Here is an 18741-nt window from a genome sequence, read left to right as displayed (position 1 = left end):
CAAGCACCCGGTACTTGCAGGACTTTGGTTTGGTAAGTCGCATCCAAACATGCAACTCTTCCTTGACAAGTTTGAGCAAGAAGTGAACAGCACAGAACCAGTGACATGGACTTACCAGAACAGGGTCCATACGTCTAGGCCTTTCGTGCTGTGTTGTTCTGTGGATGCGCCTGCAAGGGCAGCTGTGCTAAACATGGTGCCTTTCAACGGCTACTTTGGATGCCCCTGGTGCCTTATAAGAGGCGAGCATGTGGAAGGTGAGTAGTATATGCCACTTTCTTGCACTCTTCTCTAGAACCAACTATGTGCAAAAAGGAGTTCTGCGTGTTGGAAGAGATGCACTCTTTGCGGTGTTTTATACAATTTTCACATTTCTTATTTTCTTTAGGGAGTATGAGATACGTCGCAGATGAGACAGTTGAGGCACGGACTTCGGACCTCGTTAGGAGAGATATGAAGATGGCACTTGATTACAAAGATGTCATCAATGGCGTGAAAGGACCATCAGCATTGATGAACTTGAAAGGTGGCAAAAGCTAATTGTTGTCCTGTCAATTTGCTTATCATTGTTAACTGATTGCTTAACTGTTACGGTGCTGCACGGAGCATTTCTTATTACAATTGAGTCTACTCGGCATCTAATTTCTTGATTGTGATTGCCTCCTGTGCATAGGCTGTAAGAATCAATTGCAGTCAAGCACTGAGATCTGGCTTTGTCGCAAACAAAAATGCCCAGCCTTAATTTTGCTATTCGTTTGTGTGTTTTCTAAGGAACATGGTATTGCATATGACATTCTTGACATGGTGTCAAAAGAGCTGTCCACCAAACTAGATGTGCGAGTCGATCGCAGTGGCTACTTATATGTTTTAGCAGATCGACTGATTTCACCACATTCAGAGCACATTTACCAGGGCCCTGTCAGCACCATGATGACAGCAATCCTTGGCGCTCTCACACACTTAAGTTCAAGGCAACATTAAGGTGAATGCTGAGAGCAAAGCCATTGGGGATTTTGCTGGTGCAGTTCAGTGGGTATTTGGGAGAGTGCAGTGCTTCTGCTCTGCCCCACTTCAATTGAAGAATATTTTTGTTCTCGCTTCCCTGATTATTGATGCCGAGGGGTAAATTTGTCACGCAACATATGCAAAATGCTTCTTACCATAGTTGCCATTAAGCTTGCCAAGAGCTAACTTTATGGGCATGCTTTGCGGCTGCAGTGCCGTAGTGAATCTCACCATAAAATTTTGTCTTATCTGTTTTACCACAAGTGCGTAATTGTACTTACTGTGCTCATTCATAATAAATTGCACCATAGCCCTCAATTTGCTTGGTCACCGACCAAACTTAAGAAGCGGTGGAACACCTCTGATGAAAAAAAAAGACAGCACAGCCTTTCCTTTGCAATCGAGAGTTTGGCAAAAGCCCGTCTTTTCGGGATGAAACATGACAAAGACATACACCGACCAAGTAAAACTTAAAAAAGAAAAAAAAAGATTGCGCCTTCCATACGGAAGCTTTTTCTTTAAAGCAAGGCTTTACGGCTTAAGACAAATAGCTTTACTTGATTGGTGTATGTCTTTCTTTGTCAGTATTTCCTTTACTAAAGTGCTTTGGTTAACATGAATTTACTTTTCTTATTTCCGTCATTGTTCCCAAACCCATCAAATGACAAACGTTTGAGTTGGATCCAAAAATTGGGTTCCTTGTACTCGGGCTGTAGGGGCGTGCAATCTTCTGACTGTACAGCACCAGCAGCACTTCATAATTCACCTGGTTCGCCGGTGCCGCTCCACAACCTCAACATTAAGAAATTTTCCTCACTGTATAGAAGTGCATGCTGCCTGGCTGTCAAGTACAGACCACCTACCAAAGCACTGCACACCAAATCTACATCGGGATCCGGGACATCTTGCAACTGATGCCTCTGACATAACTAATGACTGTAAAAGGCCGTGCAAAGTTATGCAAAAAGTGGCTAAGCTGGTGCCACTTCAGGCAGCAGCAGACATGTGGATGAACAATACATTTTGTCATCCTCATTAAATTACAGTTTTCTTTAATTTCACAAAAGGATCACATTTAATAAAGGAGGACCTGAACCTCGTGAAGTAGTGAACAGGGTGGAGAGAGAAAGGAGGCATTTCTTGGTAGCTGGTACCAAGTTAAGTCGCAGGAAAAGTGGAGGTGGCCACTTGCATGGATAGGGGTGCTTGCTTGTAATTTTATGGTATGTATGCTTAGGCTGAGGAAGTACAAGTTAGCAGAAGTAGGATATGTTGTTGGCACTATATTTCGCTAAACATGAGCTATCATTGGCACATGCATAATTCTCATTGGCTCCTAATTTTGGCAAAATGAAATTGTGTAACGAATGTTTGCATTAGGTGCTTGTGTCGGTTTGTTTACTTTTATAAAAAGTGTGTCCTCTGGTGCAGTCACATGTTCGTGTAGGCTGTATGCAAGGTGAAAAAGGTCTAATGTGTTTCTCTTATTCTTAGTAAGCAATTGTTGTGTTGTTATGTCATGTGAATATTGCATTACGGGGAAAAAGTGTGAAGAAACAAGACAAGAATGACGTACAGGACAAGTGCTGTCCATTTTTTGGTACTGTTTCCCTGTAATGAAGCCATACCCACAAGCTCTAGTTGAGACCCTTTTAAATGCATGTTAGTTATCCTGTCACTGGTGTGTCCTATGACAGTGTTGACATTCTTCTTTTTACATTTCTTTTTGCCATTGTTTAGTATGTCTTCAGTTGCATTATTTTGTTAGTATTCTTGATTATGTGCCCTTCAAGGAGTACGAAGTGTCCTTGCGCTGTTAGGAACAGTGCCTTGTGGGACCAGTCAAGCTGTTTGTGGCTGCTTTTAGTCAAGTGTTTGTTTCTTGTGTATACTGGGAAAATAAAATTTCAGTTGAGCTAGACAGCACCTCAGCGGCATGAGCGCTATGCAGTGCTCTTAACTTCAGAATATTTTTTACTGTTAAATTTTAAAGCGAAATGAAAAGTTTTGCTGCTAAAATGACAAAAGACAGAGGGAGAAAACAGTACTTCCCTTTTTGGCTATTATGGCATGTGGTATCAATTCACAGTGAATTGGAAAAACCTTACTCAAATTTGAATGTTTTCATAAGTTGCTGCTGCTTCACATTGAGTCCAACCCAACCTGGCCAACTTTCACCATTTTAACAAGTAGGTGCCTGTACTTCTGCTAGCAGTTGGTTAGTTGGATGAATGCAATACTTGCAGCTCATATTCTGAAATTTTATTTGCATGATTTTTGCACAGTATGCTACTTTGATCTAACAATGCTAGGAACTGGCTTGACTCGCACAATGCATACTTTCTTTATAGGTTCAGATCTCGTGAATGGTCTAAGTGTTGAGTACATGCACTGTGTACTACAAGGTGTCGCTAAACAACTAACTGAGGCGATCCTGACTTCTACGAACAGCAACCAGCGCTTCTATGTTGGTAATGTAGCAAGTTGAAGTTGTATGCAGTTTATTTCAGTGTTGTTTGATCATTCACGTGTCATTTGGATATTCTGGTGCATAGCTTGGAGCGTAGCATGACTGCCTACATTGAGGACGGCAGAATAGCAGTCATCAAAAATGCATTGTGTGTCCAATATACAAGACAAAAAGCTGGCTACAACAACAGTAACTGCTTCTTGTGAACACAACTTGAGGTACCAGTTAGTCACAGACACTAGCTCATCCTTCTGTATGTAATCATAAAGTAGTACTGTTCATGCACTTAGAGGGATAAAAAAGTGATTTTTAGGAGCTCCTTTTCTGTGGCTAAGTGCAGAATATATCCTCGAAGGTACCTAAGGACACGGTGGCTGTTTTCTAAAATGATGTATAAGTCTTTTAAACAATCCACCTTTCTCATGGTGCGATGGTACATGCGCCCTGCCCTAGCGGATTAATCACAAAACATTTGGAAAGCATGTTTCAGCAGCTGTGCAGCCTGATATCAGGGAACAGTTCCCCGAAAAAAAAGGACCTGCACAGATGTGCACTGCAGCAGACACTCGTGCTGTGTAATGCATTGGAACTCCACTGGTATGTAGCTTTATGTCAATGCAGTGCTGATAATGTCTGTGGTGTAAGACTGTAACTCCACTTAGAAATAGCAGCCAGGGCTTCGTCCGGATTGTAACTTGAAACATGTAGTTGCTACACTGCATTTATGGCTAGCAAATTCATTGATAAACCCTTGCATTACACTTGGGAGACACTTCAAAAACGTCACATTGCTGACAAAGTCTTCTTGCAGCATTGGCCCCCTTTTGCTGGTGATGGCAGCGGGTGCCTGCCTTCATGTTGTTTAAGGCATGGTAACACTGGGACGATAAGAGATTGACAAGGCACTGCGACGCCAACAATAGGCCAACTGTTCAGCACAGTGTGCTGCTGACACGATTTTATCAGAATAGGCCAACAGTGACGCAACCGACAGGCACGAGTTCTCATAGCGTGACTGTCCTTGTCGATGGGACTGACAAAATTGTTTACCATGATCGCTCAACTGAACCCCAAGTGATCAGCCACCGAACCGACACCGCGATATCCACAGCACCTTCGTTTGTATAAATAATATATCATGTTAAAAATTAGTTGAAACATGCCTTCAAACTCGAAATGCACAAGCTTCAGTCCTCTCAAGCTGTGCACATGAAGTTTGAACCAAAGTTGATCCTGCTTAGTGGAAGTTGGGTTAGGCCTGGCCCTGTGAAGGTCATGCACCGTCTAACTGTACACCTGAACTTAAAACTGGCTGTGCTCCGAGGCTCCGAAGACGTACAGCATTTTCCCAGATCAAGTGTTCTGTAAACTTTTTTGTTAGATTGTATGTTTGGAAGGGTGTTTATAGGAGTATGCTTATCTAGGTCAATTACTGACAGGGGACCCTGATCACAAGAAGGAAATTTACCAAAGAATAGAAATAGAATAAGTGGTGGTTCATTAGAATTAGGAATGGCTGTCAGGGTAAGTGCAATTGAGAAATGAAAAAAATTAGGTGGGGTGATGAAATGAGAAAATTTGCAGGCACAAGTTGGCATCAGCTTGCATAAGACAGAGTAATTGGAGATTGCTGGGAGAGGCCTTTGTCCTTCTGCCAATGTACATAAGAGTGGGCTGATTATGATGACGATGGTAGTACTTGTGAGGTCGTGTGGTACGTAATGGTTTTCATGATATACATTGTGTCACCATGTCACCATGTGTACTTTTTGCAGCTTGCTGCACCAATTTCAATGTAGAATTTGTTGTCTTAGATGTAGTTCCATGTGCTTTTTTCATCACCGTGAATCATTGCATCGAATGACTAGTCATCGCTCTATTGAAACCTAATAGGCATTCTTTTGAAGCAAAGGCTAAATAAAGCTAGTTAATTATTGATTACAGGCAGGGTCTTTTAATTTCAGGTTTCATATTTCTGTGAAATTTGGAAGGCGGCAGGGAGTAGAAATCCGCAGAGTGTCTTAGTTTAAGAATAAAACCACACAGAAATTGGGGTTTTGGCTTCCTGGCAGCCCTAAGTATAGGATGTGCCTGGTAACTTTCACAAACGATTTAACACATGCGATCACCTCTTTGGATATCAGCATATTTAAATTGGCAAAATTCACTGGTACATGTAATAGCAAATAGCTATTTGAAAGTCACGTGTCGTTTTATTTGTACAAATGCTCCTTGTCAGGCATAGAAAAATTAACTAAAAACAAGAGAGACATGTTTGGCAGTGCCATATTTATTTTGTTCTCTGCACTTAACAAAAGAAAAAAACTGTATTTGTGCACATAGTGCGACGCTTTTCCTTGTTTTGCATGCCCTTGTTGATGTTGATTATCACAAGAGCATTTCAGTGTTCATTCGAAAATGTGTTAAGTCTTTTGTCCGTCCCTTTGTCGTGTTATATATATATATTTTGGTATTGCACCATATGTTCTTGCAACAAGATTATTTGAATGCCAACTAGCCAAGTCCGCCACCCTTCTTTTGAATGGAACTTACTTGAGTAAATTGTCTTCAACGTCACAGCTACCATTCACAATGCAGAGCATTGTCGCTGCTGCATTGAATTCCTTGTGCATTATCACCACCATTTACAACAGAATTCGACGTTGGGCTAGTTGGATTTCTGCTAGCTTTCCCACTTAGTTTTTCTGTGCCAGAACCGCATTTCTACCACCATTTACATGTGTGAGATGTGCTTGAAATGCAATGCAATGAACCATTGTCATAGTCATGTAAATGCCATGGCTTGAGGTGCTGTCAATTGTAACTGTGACACGATTGCGTTTTACTTGAGCACACTTCGTGGCTGCATAACGTAAGACATGCATTCACATGAGGTGAATTCAAGTTCAGATGTGCATTATAGTAACAAATGCACATACAACATTAAAAAAGGTGGTCATAATTCATCTTCGAGGTAAGCTTGATGTTTAGAGTCACATCTGGAAATGTAGCTGTAAGCATGAAGATCACAATGTACTTCCTTGGTTTTGTTGAGACGTGTTTTTGGTAATTATTTTTTGTTATAGGTGACTAACTCTACATTATTGCTGCTTGCAGGTGCGCCTTCAGTTGCTGCGAGGATAGAGTCGCGGCTGCTTGCCATAAAGCCCCCACACTGCGTGACCAGGCTGCCGCGCCCGCTCAAAGATCGTGGCCATTGGAAGGCATATGAGTGGAGGCAATGGATATTGTATTATGCACTCCCTTGCCTTGATGGTATTCTGCATCCTGAGTATTGGAAGCACCTGTCTCGGCTCTCGGAAGGCATCCATATCCTTCTTCAGGAAGAATTGGGCGCCCGTGACATTGACAGAGCAGGTAATTCTCATTTGACCGTGTTATTAGTAATACTGCATTGAATTCTGAAGCACTGCTGTTTCATAGTGTGTTTATGTGCTTAGGCACATGTGCATGATGTTGTGCAGATCCCATGTATTGCGAGAAGCAATGTAAGCGAAGCTTTCTGTGCTGGTTCCTTTGATCGACGATAATTAGTGGTGCCGTACGGTGAATGCTTAATTACTTCAACCTTTAGTCCAACACGAGAGTCTGGAGTTGATGTTAATACCTTGCGTACTCCACTGCTGTTTGTCTACGTAGTACACATAACACACATGGCACATTGTATCGTGGCAGAAGCATTAAACTTCAGGATTACAGGGCTGTACGTGCCAAAACCACAATCAGATTTTGAGGCAGGCTGTAGTGGCGGACTCTGGATTAATTTTGACACCGTGTTCTTTAACGCGGCCCTAAATCTAAGTGGGCAAGAGTTTTTTTCTTTCGCCCCCGTCAAAGCGCAGCTGCTGCGATCGGGATCAGATCCATTACCTCGAGCAATGCCATAGCCGCAAAGCTACCACAGCGAGCACAGAAGTGTTGATCTGACGTGTGGCCACTTCTGTCGTGTCACCAAGACCCTCCGGTGTGCTTTAGTTAATGCGGCTCTGCTTCTGCACGCCGTGCGTAAGTTGTCCGCTAGACATATTTGGATTAGTTTATTTTTCAGATATAGCAGAAGCACACCCTACCGTACCTTGAACTTAAGTTTATCTAGTTTCTTTGCAACCGCTGTCGTGTCTAAGGACCATTTAATCAGGTGAGGAGGAAAGTTTGCGCAATGAGCCTTTCCTCCTCTGGCTTGGGCGAGTCGGCGCGGTGCAGCTTGTACGTGTTGCTATTGCGTGCTGCAAAACCATTTGGGGATGTATTAGCTTGTTCTCTGTGAAATGTATGTGATGTCAGTGCATACAAGGTCGTCGAGGAACCACTTTGTAGCCATTCGGCACAGCAGTAACTACAATATGCGGAAACTTTTCTTGAGTGCACAAACAAGCGACATGCATCATCAGCCGCGGTGTGTGTACGTGCTGTGAACTATTTTGATTATATCCATATGCAGTCGACAAAGAGAATCATCTCACTGTCTGATCGCTTGGTGTGGGGATTAAAACGTAAAAGTGCATGCTTGTGTACGGCTGACCCAATGCATCTTCGACCCGTCTAAGCGCGAATGGTTATGAAATATTTGCGTCAGTCACCGGCATCCTTCTCTTGGATTTCAAGTTTAGTAGACTTGAAATCCACAAGAAGGATGTCGGATGAGAAGGATGATTTCAAGTCTAGTAGACTTGAAATCACTGTGAAGTGTCTATGCTAGCCTGCTGTCTGAGGCTGATGGCTTTTCTCAATACAGAAATCACTGCAGTTCGTAAAACTTCGTAGACCATATAAGCTTTGGGGTTTGGCATTGTGTTTTTGCTCTGTAAAACAGTAATATCCAAAGCTGATCGAATAAAATGAATGTAGCAACTATTATTTAGAACAGAATTTCTATAAGACAGGTGGTTGCTAGGATGAGACAAAAAAAATATTGAGCTCTTATTCTCTTCTTTTGCAAGAAAAAAAAGGGGAAATGTTCTAACGCTACAATAAAACCTCGCATGGTCATGCCGCATGCTTGGACCATGTGTTATATAGAACAAAGCGATCTATAACCCAGCATCTACCACTGCTTCAGAAAATCACGCAGTCTGCAGATGATCACTTAACCACATGAAAAGTGTAATTCACATTGTACAGTATGCTGTTATTGTTAACCAGAACTAGTTTATTCGTGGGCAGAAGCCTCGTCCAACAAAAGAGGTATATAGCCGTGAAATCTATCTGCAGATAACAGTTTGAATACCTGTCAAATTAAACAGCACAACATATTCTATAACTGAAGAGAACCCACGCTTTTGGGGTAGTCATATGCTTCGAAACTATGCATTGCTGCCAAGCCATAGCTTAAAATTACAGTGAGAATGCCGCAGTAAGGTCACTTTAATGAAACAAATTTCTACAAATTCAAAACTCATCTCCGATGCTGACATTAGGCTCAAACACGCGCACACATCATGCTTGGTGCTACGTCCGCGTCAGCGCTACAGAAACTCCGGCCACGCTGACTTCAATTGCTTCAGTACGTCTCACAGAACTGTTTCCCATGTAGCAGATGCGAGGTCATACAAAGCAGATAGCGCGAGCACGAGAACAACCAGAAACTGCCGGCGATTGTACGCTTGGCATACAACACAGAGTGCTCGCCCAAGCCAACATGCCGACTGTCCATAGATGGTGCCACTGCATACGCAGTATGGCAGCGCCCATAAAAAGATGGTCTATAGTAGTAGCGTTTCCTTGCCTTCTCATGTCACCTTTTCCCTATATCACCCCCCTTGTATTTGCATGAGAACTGTGAGCGAAGGGTGGCAATGCTGTTAATCACTCATTTCGCGACTGCGTCAGTTCTACCCATTCTCTGCCTCCTCTCCTCCTCCTCTCATCCATTCTATCTAGCTTGCACTTTAGTAGAAAAGTAAGCGCATGGGAGGTCATGGATAATTACAGCTGTCAAGAGGCAAATTGGCAACGCCCAGGGAGCTTCAGAGGACATTGTGCACATTTGACACAATGTAGTCTAGAAGTTTCTCACATCTCTTTTCTTCTTGCCACGCTACTTCCATGCATACACACGCTCTGAACCACCCCCCGACACGGTGTGCCAGAGCGCAGTGGGAAAGTCGAAGGAAGAGGCAAAGGAAACTTCACTTTAATAAAGAACCCTAGATGGTCACGATTAATCTGGAGTGCCCTACATTTGGCATTCCTCATAGCCTACAGCGCAGCTGGTGGATGTGAAAACCCATAATTGCAAATTCTGTTTAATGTTAACAGAACTTAGATTAGACAAATAATTATTGGAGTCTTAATACTCTTTTGAAGTGCTGTCAAACACTTGCAACAACTTAAGGCAATGCTTTCTTTTTCAGAGGCCCTCCTGAGCAATTTCGTTTGCCGCTGCAAGACATTATACGGTACAGCATTCATGACGTTCAATGTCCATGCCCTACAACACTTGGCAAACTGTGCTCGCTCACTTGGACCACTTTGGGCACATTCAGCGTTGGTATTTGAGGGGGGGAATGGAAGCATTGTGCGCCTCGTGTCAGCTGCAAACGGGCTGCCACGGCAGATAACTAAACGAGTCATTATGGCACAAAAGCTGAATCAGCTGATAGAAAGTCCCCTGTTATCTATTCAAGAAAGAGAACTTTGCAATGAGTTCATTGGGTACCCACCCATAAAAAAGGCATTACATGTTTGCAATTTGAATTTGCTGGGGAAGGGAAAAGTTACAGCTCTCAGTGCTAATGAACAGGACAAACTTCACCATTCTTGTGGTATATCCATAACAAGGGCAGTGGAGTATGAGCGTTTCATTATGAAGAAACAAGTATTTCACAGCACTGCCTACCAAAGGGCAACAAAATCTGACACAAGATTCATCAGAACAAACAGTGGCTGCTAAAAATGCATCGAAAAGATATTCTTTGTAAAAGAGGCAGACATTTGTGCTCTCTTCTGCAGGCCACTAATTATTGCAGATGCAACTGCAGTGCCTCCTCACATTAAGGAATGCTTCTTGTCACCGGACAGAAATTTAGATTTATTGCTTCCAGAGGAGGTGGCTGACACCTGTATGTATATCAATTTCATAAATGAAGGAAAAACATTCATTTGTGACTCGCCAAACAAAATTGAAAGAGATTGAATTTGGTTATGAATGTATTATGAGAGAGGGCCCATAAAGGAACGAGAATTTTCCACTCAGGTGGGAGAGGGACGTCAACACCGATGCACGTCACTAGGTACACATGCTGCGCTGTCATCTCCATAGGCAAGCAATGACCTTGTGCAAAGTTATGTCTGATCACTGCATTGCTTTCTTATAAGCCTCCATTGACTGCATCAGTTTTGCTGTGGTGGACATAACATCTGTGCGCTTAGTTCATTTCTGTATTGAGAAATTGTTTGACATAAAAGGGCTTGTTAATTTTAAATTTGCACAAGTTCAGGTAGTCGACCAGCATATTTGCAGTATTTACAAGTAGTTATGTCATGTGGTTAGGAGTAAATGCCTTACTCTGTGAATGTGCAGTGAGCTTGTGCACCACATCAGTACCTTTGCCAACACAGCACTCAGCATGTGGCACTTTTTGACAAAATGTGGGATGACAACCGTACAACGTCCCTCCTCCTCAGATCTTGCCCCCTGCAACTAATTTCCTAGGCTAAAGCAAGTGCGTAGCTCTTTGTATGTCATTTTTCCTTTTCTGCAAAGCAGCAAATTTTTGATATTTTTAATGACTCATTCATTGTTAACAGCTTTCAGTTTTGAAATAGCAGTGCGTTTCCTATTTTCTGTTGCCAATTACTGTCAATTTTTTTTTCCTCTTTTTGAGCATATCAATACATGGCCACAGAAAAACTATATGAAACATCTTATTTTTTGGCATGGAAGCCAAACGGCGCTTTTCTTGTTCTCCATGTGGTAACTGGCATTGAGGAATGGCAATTGCTGAGGCACAGGCTACAATGTGTTTCTTTTGAGCCGTATCCTTGCAAGGGAGGTTGGCAAAGGTTCACATTATTACTCGCTATGATCAGCACTACTTGGACAAAGCTCCGAACATGACATGCTAGAGCTTGCCTGGTCTAATTGTTTAGTTGAATGGAACAAACATCAAAAAACACAACTCCAGCAATTGAAAATGTGCAGGTCTTCGTTGTATCTTGCAACTCTGTGCTGCCATATTAGAAATCCAGGGGAACCAGATTTCTGCTTGTTCCCGCCAACAAATGTCGCCCCAAAAATAACGTTATAGTTCTTGTGAAGCTGGCACAATCTAGAGGTGCTGCGTTCATACCAAAATAATTGCACTTTTCGTTTGTCTGTGACAAATGAAAGTGAAACTTGTCCTTGGCACAAAAAGGGTTAAGATAAAGCCTCTTTAGAATATAGATGAGCTAAAGAGGAAAACAAATGAAGCACTGAGGGCACTCGGAAAAGTTCTTTGTGGGTAATTAATATTTGGCAATGCTTCACTGAATGTGCGAATAAAAAAAGCAATTCTAATTCATTTTGGGTCTTGTAAATGCAGCATACTTTAGGAGGTAGGTGACAAGAATGCTAATGCAAGTGGTTGGATAGTGCCTCTGAGTTGGTAGAACATTGTACTGAACAGTGCACACATAGTGATAACATATGATTTTACTTCATGCCATTGCAGCTTCAGCATTTCTTGTACTTTATCAGAAAATGTGGCTATGACGCGTTAGAGATATTGAAAGCCCAGTCTAGGCCTCATCTCAAGTAGCTTTAAAATGTTGTGTTGGAAAAAGCAGCGTGGTTAAAGTAGCCAGCATGGTGCAGGCAGAATGAAAATATCTAGGAAATTCAAAGATTTCTCTGCAACAAAGTGAGACAAGTATAAAGAATAACATGTAAAATCGGCACTGCCGTACAGGACTGAACAATCCTGAATAACAAGACCAGAATTCCGAAGAAATGTAAAGAAATGGACGTGATGGTTCATGGATTTAGATTAATTACAATTGAGAAATTCACTGACAGTCTAGCAAAGATGTCGATGATGTCAACTATCGGCTTTGACGGTTTGGCCAGGTATTGAAAAATGGTAGCTGCTGCTTTAGAACTGAAAGCTGGGCTAGCTGATCTTGATTCACAGTGAAACTTCAGTGTAAAATGGACATAGAACAGCAAACTCATGGACATTGGTATCCGTGCTTTCTTTGTTTTCTTTGCCCTTTTTGCACCTAAATATCAACATGACAGCTCTTATATTGGCAAAGAGATATCGACAACTAGCTTTAGTGGACTGTGGTCTGCCTAAGAGGTGGCAATACAGTATGCACAAACCTTTAAGCATTAGGGCCCTAAAGGAAGACTGGGTTGCTGAGAGGGCAACATAGAGGCAACTGACCAATGACCTAATTTACAAATATAGCGACAGAAGGATAATGAAGGTGGGAATGCTAATTAGGGATTCTCTGTAAATGTTTGTTTTATTCTACATAATGTGAAAGCATAAAAAAGAAAATTTTCATCAAGATATTGTATTGCTCGTGATAGGTGACACTTTGATATTGTTTATGTGATCAAACACATTATATGAGGTGCAACTGTAAATGGGAAGAGAGCAGTCTGGGTCGGAGAATAAACGGGCATAGCCGATATTCCAAAAGACATTAAGAGAAAGAAATGTAGCTTGGCAGGCCATGTAATGTGTAGGGCACATAACCAATCGACCATTGGAGTTAAGGAATGTGGGTGCCAAGGGAAGTGAAGTGCAGTCGAAAATGGCAGAAAATGAGGTGGGGTGGTGATATGAGGAAATTGGCAGCTGCCAGTTGAAGTAAGCTAGTGCAAGACGGGTAATTGGAGATCACATGGAGACGCCTTCATTCTGCGGTGGGCATAAACAATGTGCTGATAGTTATGACAATTTGATTATGCGCAACAAAAAAAAAACAACATTCTTTTGTAAACAGGAGGCAGCTTTATTCCACCTATGTTAACAAAAGTAGTTTTCCTAAATTTTGTTCAAGCTGTCATATCTGCATTTCATTTGCTTACATTGTAAATAGCTTGTGTTGCTGTCTGCCTGTTTTTATGTCCATGTATGTAAATTTCTATGTATGTAAAACTGGCATGTATGTAGGAGTATTGTAGTAGCAAACATTGCCCATTGTCTTCATTCCGTGATTTTTGTTTTGAACTTGTATAAAACTTTCTTTTGAAGTGCTAAAAAATTTTTGTCAGATAACTTTTCAAGCATGGTTGTTTCGTTGGTCCTGTAATTTCCATGTGATTCACTAAGTGGTATTATGAAGTGCCTGGCAGTATATTCATATATGCTTTTATTCTGCTTTATCTGCTACCCGCCATGATTGCTTAGTGGCTGTGGTGTTGGGCAGCTAAGCACGAGGTCACGGGATCGAATACCGGCCATAGTGGCTGCATTTCGATGGGTGTAAAGTACGAAAACACTCGTGTACTTATTAGATTTAGGTGCGCATTAAAGAACCCAAGGTGGTCCAAATTTCAGGCGTCCCCCACTATAGTGTGCCTCATAATCAGATCGTGGTTTTGGCATGTAAAATGCCCTAATGTAATTTAATTTGCTTCATATGCTTGGTGTTCTCAGGAAGCCTGCCAGGAAACTGAAACAAGTTTTTTTTTCTCTCGCAGTTTAGTGCTATGTGCGCACCTAAATTTTGTCTTTCAGTGCAGTCAGTACATTACAGCCTCTTGGAATGCTGGCATATGAAGTTCATTTGTGCTTATGAAGTTGGAGCTCAAACAAGTTTGTGCTTATAGCATATGACATTTTCGCACCATTTTCAGTGCAGTCTGAAGTGCTGGCCTTCTCGATATGTTTCAGTGCCATGAGCACCATCAATGCCTCTTCCTCGGTCGCATGTCTTGTACTGTTGGTGCAAGTTTGAGAAGTGTATGAATAACAAACAATCACATTTAGCTACTGTAGGTTCTGTCGGTAGAGGATAGTGCCAGTTCCAAGTGTGAAACATCCATGCTGAAGTCGGGAAGCATGAGAACATGATCTAAATATATGGCCTTTACTTAGTTCTCCTAGACTTAGTGGGCTACAGTAGTTCATTTGTGATGAATTTGTTACTTGGTGCCGCTGTGTCGGCTTAAACTGCTGCCCTATAGGGTAGCAGTTTTCATGTGACAAGCCTGTTATATGCCGCTGCAATGCAGTTTACATGCTAATTATGATGAACATGCTCAAAATTTTTGGCATTCATTTTATGGTATTTTATTTAAGTGGGCACTGACGAGCTTACAAAATGGAATTCCATGAGAACTTTTTGCAGTATGGCAGCCTAATCCAGTTCTCTTAGTCTCACATTATGTGATCTGCACAGTGTACTTTTTGGCGGAGGGAGAAAGAGATAAAAAGAAAGATGTTAATGAATAATTAATGAAAGGCAACCCCTATGGAACTTGTGATCAAGTGCCCATGTTACGTGAATTGTTTCACTCAACAGGTATAGGATCAAGCTGTTATATATGGCGTTCTGGTGGTTAAGGGTACCTCTTGGAAGGATAATCACTTAGCATAAGAATTGAGCTCTGTATCCCAGCAAGGAAGGTCTTTTGCAGTAAGGAGAGGGCAGGGCAGTTTGGTAGCAAATGCTGGGCTGGGGCTAGCTCATCCGTGTCGCAAGTGCCACAGGTTGTGTCTAGCGGCTTGTCCATGTATTAAGCTCTGAATGGTAAGCTGAATCTACAGTTCTTGTAAAGGTTCAGCTTGCAAGCATTTCAGCGCATGGGAAACATAACAGGCCTGTCAATGTGACCAATGGTTTGCAAGTGCTACTTGCTGCTTTACTGTGCATTGTGAGAAAACAAATCTGCTCTGGTTCTTTTGTGTCTCTTGACAATGCATCCAAAATCCACAGATGCAGTGTTGCAGCAATTTATATTCTGCTGTTAACTTCAGCATACACGTCTACTTTTTGGATTAAGATGTTTTGTCAATTCTCAACAGTAACAATATATTGGCACTTTCTGTGAATGAACATCAGCACCTTTAAATGCACCTAAGATACTCTTACATGTTATTCTGTTGGTCCACTGCGAAGCACATGATTAGTGAGCTTGTTTCTCTACAGTATTTTTTATCATTGCATTGTAGCATTAAGGTCTAAAACAGTTCAAGTCCTGGAACATTCCTTGTTTGCCTAAACTGAAAAGATAATGTTTTACCTGTTATATGTATTTTGAGTGTATGTAATGTTGAATAAACAATGCTGACAATATCAAACTTTCTGAAGAACTTATTCTTCGCCTAGTTGGTGTTTACTGAAAGACATGTATTTAGCAAAACAATGACGTAGCATAGACAGGACGATCATGGCCTCAAGTCACCGATATTGAAGGGCACCATTCTGTTCTAAAATAGGTCCACTGTTTTATTTGCTAGGGGATGTTGGTGGGTTAGTTGGTTTGTATTCATAATGGACAAGGAGCAGTGTGATATGACAGGGACGAACATTAAGAAGTGACATACACTGTGCAATAGCACTGTGTATGCGTCTTCCTAATCTTGGTCCCTGTCGTATTGCACTTTCTGACAAAAGATGTAATAAATAGTTTCAAACTGCACAGAACCTGAAGTGAGATTTTGGTGGAAATTAAAAAAACCCAATTTATAGTGATCGAATCCAACACATTGTTTGAGGTTCATATAGGAATTGCCAAGTTTAGATCGCCAGGAAAAGTATTGAGAAATGGGATTTTGTGACACTTTACAGTGAAACAGTACTAGGGCTGGATTCTTACCACGCAACTTCTATAGTCAGCGTATTATTTTAAGTGGTATTCCATACATTTTTTAGGAGTTTGTGTTTTATTCCATGCATACTGTGATATAAAAGAAATTCGTGCATAGAAGCTGTGCCGCCTATGTGGCAGCGAATACAATAGTAAAACTGGCATCCCTCCTTGCGTAGAGATGTGCATTATGCTGTTTTGCAGATTCTTATAAATGTAAGTGCTTAAGCGCAGTCAGGGTAAAATTCTTTGCTCCAGGACGCTTAACTTTTCGAGAGACGATGTGCTTCTGCATGGCAACATGCTGAACTGCGCGTCACTTGTCAAAGTACAGTTCACTGTAGTAAAGAATAATTTCGCATTTGAAAATGTAGCTTTTTTGTTATAGAGTACATGGCTTGACTTGTATATGACCAAAGCTGGACAGGAAACCATGAAGACACATCAATGTTACTATTGCAGAAATAGTTGAATAGTTCAACGAGCATGAACCTCATAGACATTGACTTGATAAAAAATATTATTTCTTATGGCTAAGGTCGCTCTACTCAGCTTCCCATAAATGCTGGTGTAAATTGCCATGGCATTTGCCTATCATTGTTTACAACATAGGAAACAGACATGGTTGCGATTACATATTGAAAAATTCTGCTTAAGAATGTTCAATGTTCGTGTCACCTTTGTAGTATTGAAGAGCCTTGACCAGAAAAGCCTGGACTATTAATGCATTTGAAAAAATGGGTACGACAAAACTTGGTTGTTGGTATCTTTAGTGACAGCACCATGGACTCCAGCACAATTTAGTTTTAATAAGCACAAGGTAATGCACCCTCTTGTAACAGTGGTCCTGATACAGGAGACTACTGGTGATTTGTGATTAATTGGGAGACCTTTAGCATCTGCTCGGTCACCTCGTGTGCAGCAGTGTTGCAATTGTAGCTGTTCATTACACTACATTGAACAGCATTACTTATGTGCTGTGACTATAACCGAGTTGGTGCTGACCCCATTCGATGAAGTCAAAGATGTTGTGGGGTCGAAGTGTGTTTGTTGGGGGTTAGACCAAAAGGCATGCATGGGCACGTTAACATACGTGCCGCATAATACTGCGGAATGCCAAAAATCCGGAACATCATTCTACATAAAAAATTAGAACTATGTGGTTCAATTTTAATTTTCAGCCATCAAATAATGAAAAACAATTTTATTCATCACATAATTACGCTAATATTCCAATTGTATGGCTTCCTGATTTATTCACAACTGAATGTAAATTGAGCTTCATATTCCAGCATATAAAATTGCTAGCTGTAGGCTTTTCAGTTAAATGTTCTTAAATCGGCATTTAAAGCAGTCAAACTTGGTGTACCAAAAATTTGTTGCTTTTTCCCAGATACACTGTCAATTTTCATGCCCAGTATGTTGCTTGCTGCTACACACTGTCACCCATCACAGCCACCACTCCATAAAGTACACCCACCATTGTTGTTTCCGACCCACTATCTGGCTCTAGCTATTTCCCAGCATAGCACACTGCATCCCATCATCCTTCACACTATACCCATCTACTGCCCATTCCTTCCCAGCATGCCTGCAATAGTGGGCACAGCCTCCCAGCATAGTAGAACGTTACCCACCATCCTTTACACTACACCCACCATACTGTTTGCTGCTTCCCAGCATTGCCCACCATTGTGGGCACTGCCTCCCAGCATTGCCCACTCTTTTCACCATGATTTCCATCATGCCCCTTATGATTTCCATTATACCCATTATTATTTCCTGTACCCACCATGCTAGATTTTCCGATAGGGATATAGTCGCAAAGCATCGCATAATAACCGAAGAGTGGGCTCGACCACTCCGCCAGAGCCCTTAGAGAGTTTCGACCCGAGAACGCGAAGCTATAAGACGCCAAGTCGACGAAATGCTGCGCGACATCATCCAGCCGTCGAAAAGCCCGTGGGCCTCTCCAGTAGTTTTAGTTAAGAAAAAGGACGGAACCCTACGTTTCTGCGTCGATTATCGTCGATTGAACAAAATCACGAAGAAAGTCGTATACTCCCTCCCACGGAAAGACGACGCATTGGATCGGCTCTGCAATGCTAAATACTTCTCAGCGATGGACCTCAAGTCTGGCTACTGGCAAATAGAAGTCGACGAAAGGGATCGCGAAAAGACCGCCTTCATCACGCCAGACGGCCTCTGCGAGTTCAAGGTTATGCCATTCGGACTGTGCTCGGCGCCTGCAACGTGCCAGCGCGTCATGGACACGGCATTAGCAGGATTGAAGTGGCAGACCTGTCTCGTTTACTTGGATGACGTCGTCGTCTTCGCCGGAAATTTCGACGATCACCTCAAGCGGCTTGGGACAGTACTAGAAGCCATCAAGTCGTCATGGCTTACTCTGAAGCCGGAAAAATGCCGCTTCGCTTACGATGAGCTTCTGTTCCTAGGCCACGTAATCAGCAAATCTGGTGTGCGTCCAGACCCGCAA

The 18741-nt window shown here is 42.0% G+C and overlaps 1 protein-coding gene across 1 annotated transcript; it reads left to right on the top strand.

Annotated features, from left to right (window-relative positions):
- The first annotated feature begins 49 nt into the window (after positions 1-49).
- On the top strand, positions 50-14389 carry LOC139053034 (uncharacterized). Its single transcript, XM_070530174.1, has 7 exons — positions 50-257; positions 389-526; positions 3357-3488; positions 6605-6853; positions 9850-9982; positions 10448-10557; positions 14289-14389. The coding sequence occupies exons 1-7, from the start codon at positions 50-52 to the stop codon at positions 14387-14389; spliced, it is 1071 nt and encodes a 356-aa protein (XP_070386275.1).
- The last annotated feature ends 4352 nt before the right edge of the window (positions 14390-18741 follow it).

The sequence above is a fragment of the Dermacentor albipictus genome, unplaced genomic scaffold, assembly GCF_038994185.2.
Source record: "Dermacentor albipictus isolate Rhodes 1998 colony unplaced genomic scaffold, USDA_Dalb.pri_finalv2 scaffold_57, whole genome shotgun sequence".
In the NCBI taxonomy this organism is placed as follows: domain Eukaryota; kingdom Metazoa; phylum Arthropoda; class Arachnida; order Ixodida; family Ixodidae; genus Dermacentor; species Dermacentor albipictus.
This window is presented reverse-complemented; position numbering and strand designations above follow the sequence as displayed.

Excerpts from the sequence above, each read along its gene's own strand:
- LOC139053034 (XM_070530174.1), top strand. The coding sequence starts at position 50 with ATGCAACTCTTCCTTGACAAGTTTGAGCAAGAAGTGAACAGCACAGAA. Across the intron at positions 258-388 it reads AAGAGGCGAGCATGTGGAAG|GGAGTATGAGATACGTCGCA; the intron begins GTGAGTAGTATA and ends TATTTTCTTTAG. Across the intron at positions 6,854-9,849 it reads CCGTGACATTGACAGAGCAG|AGGCCCTCCTGAGCAATTTC; the intron begins GTAATTCTCATT and ends TTTCTTTTTCAG.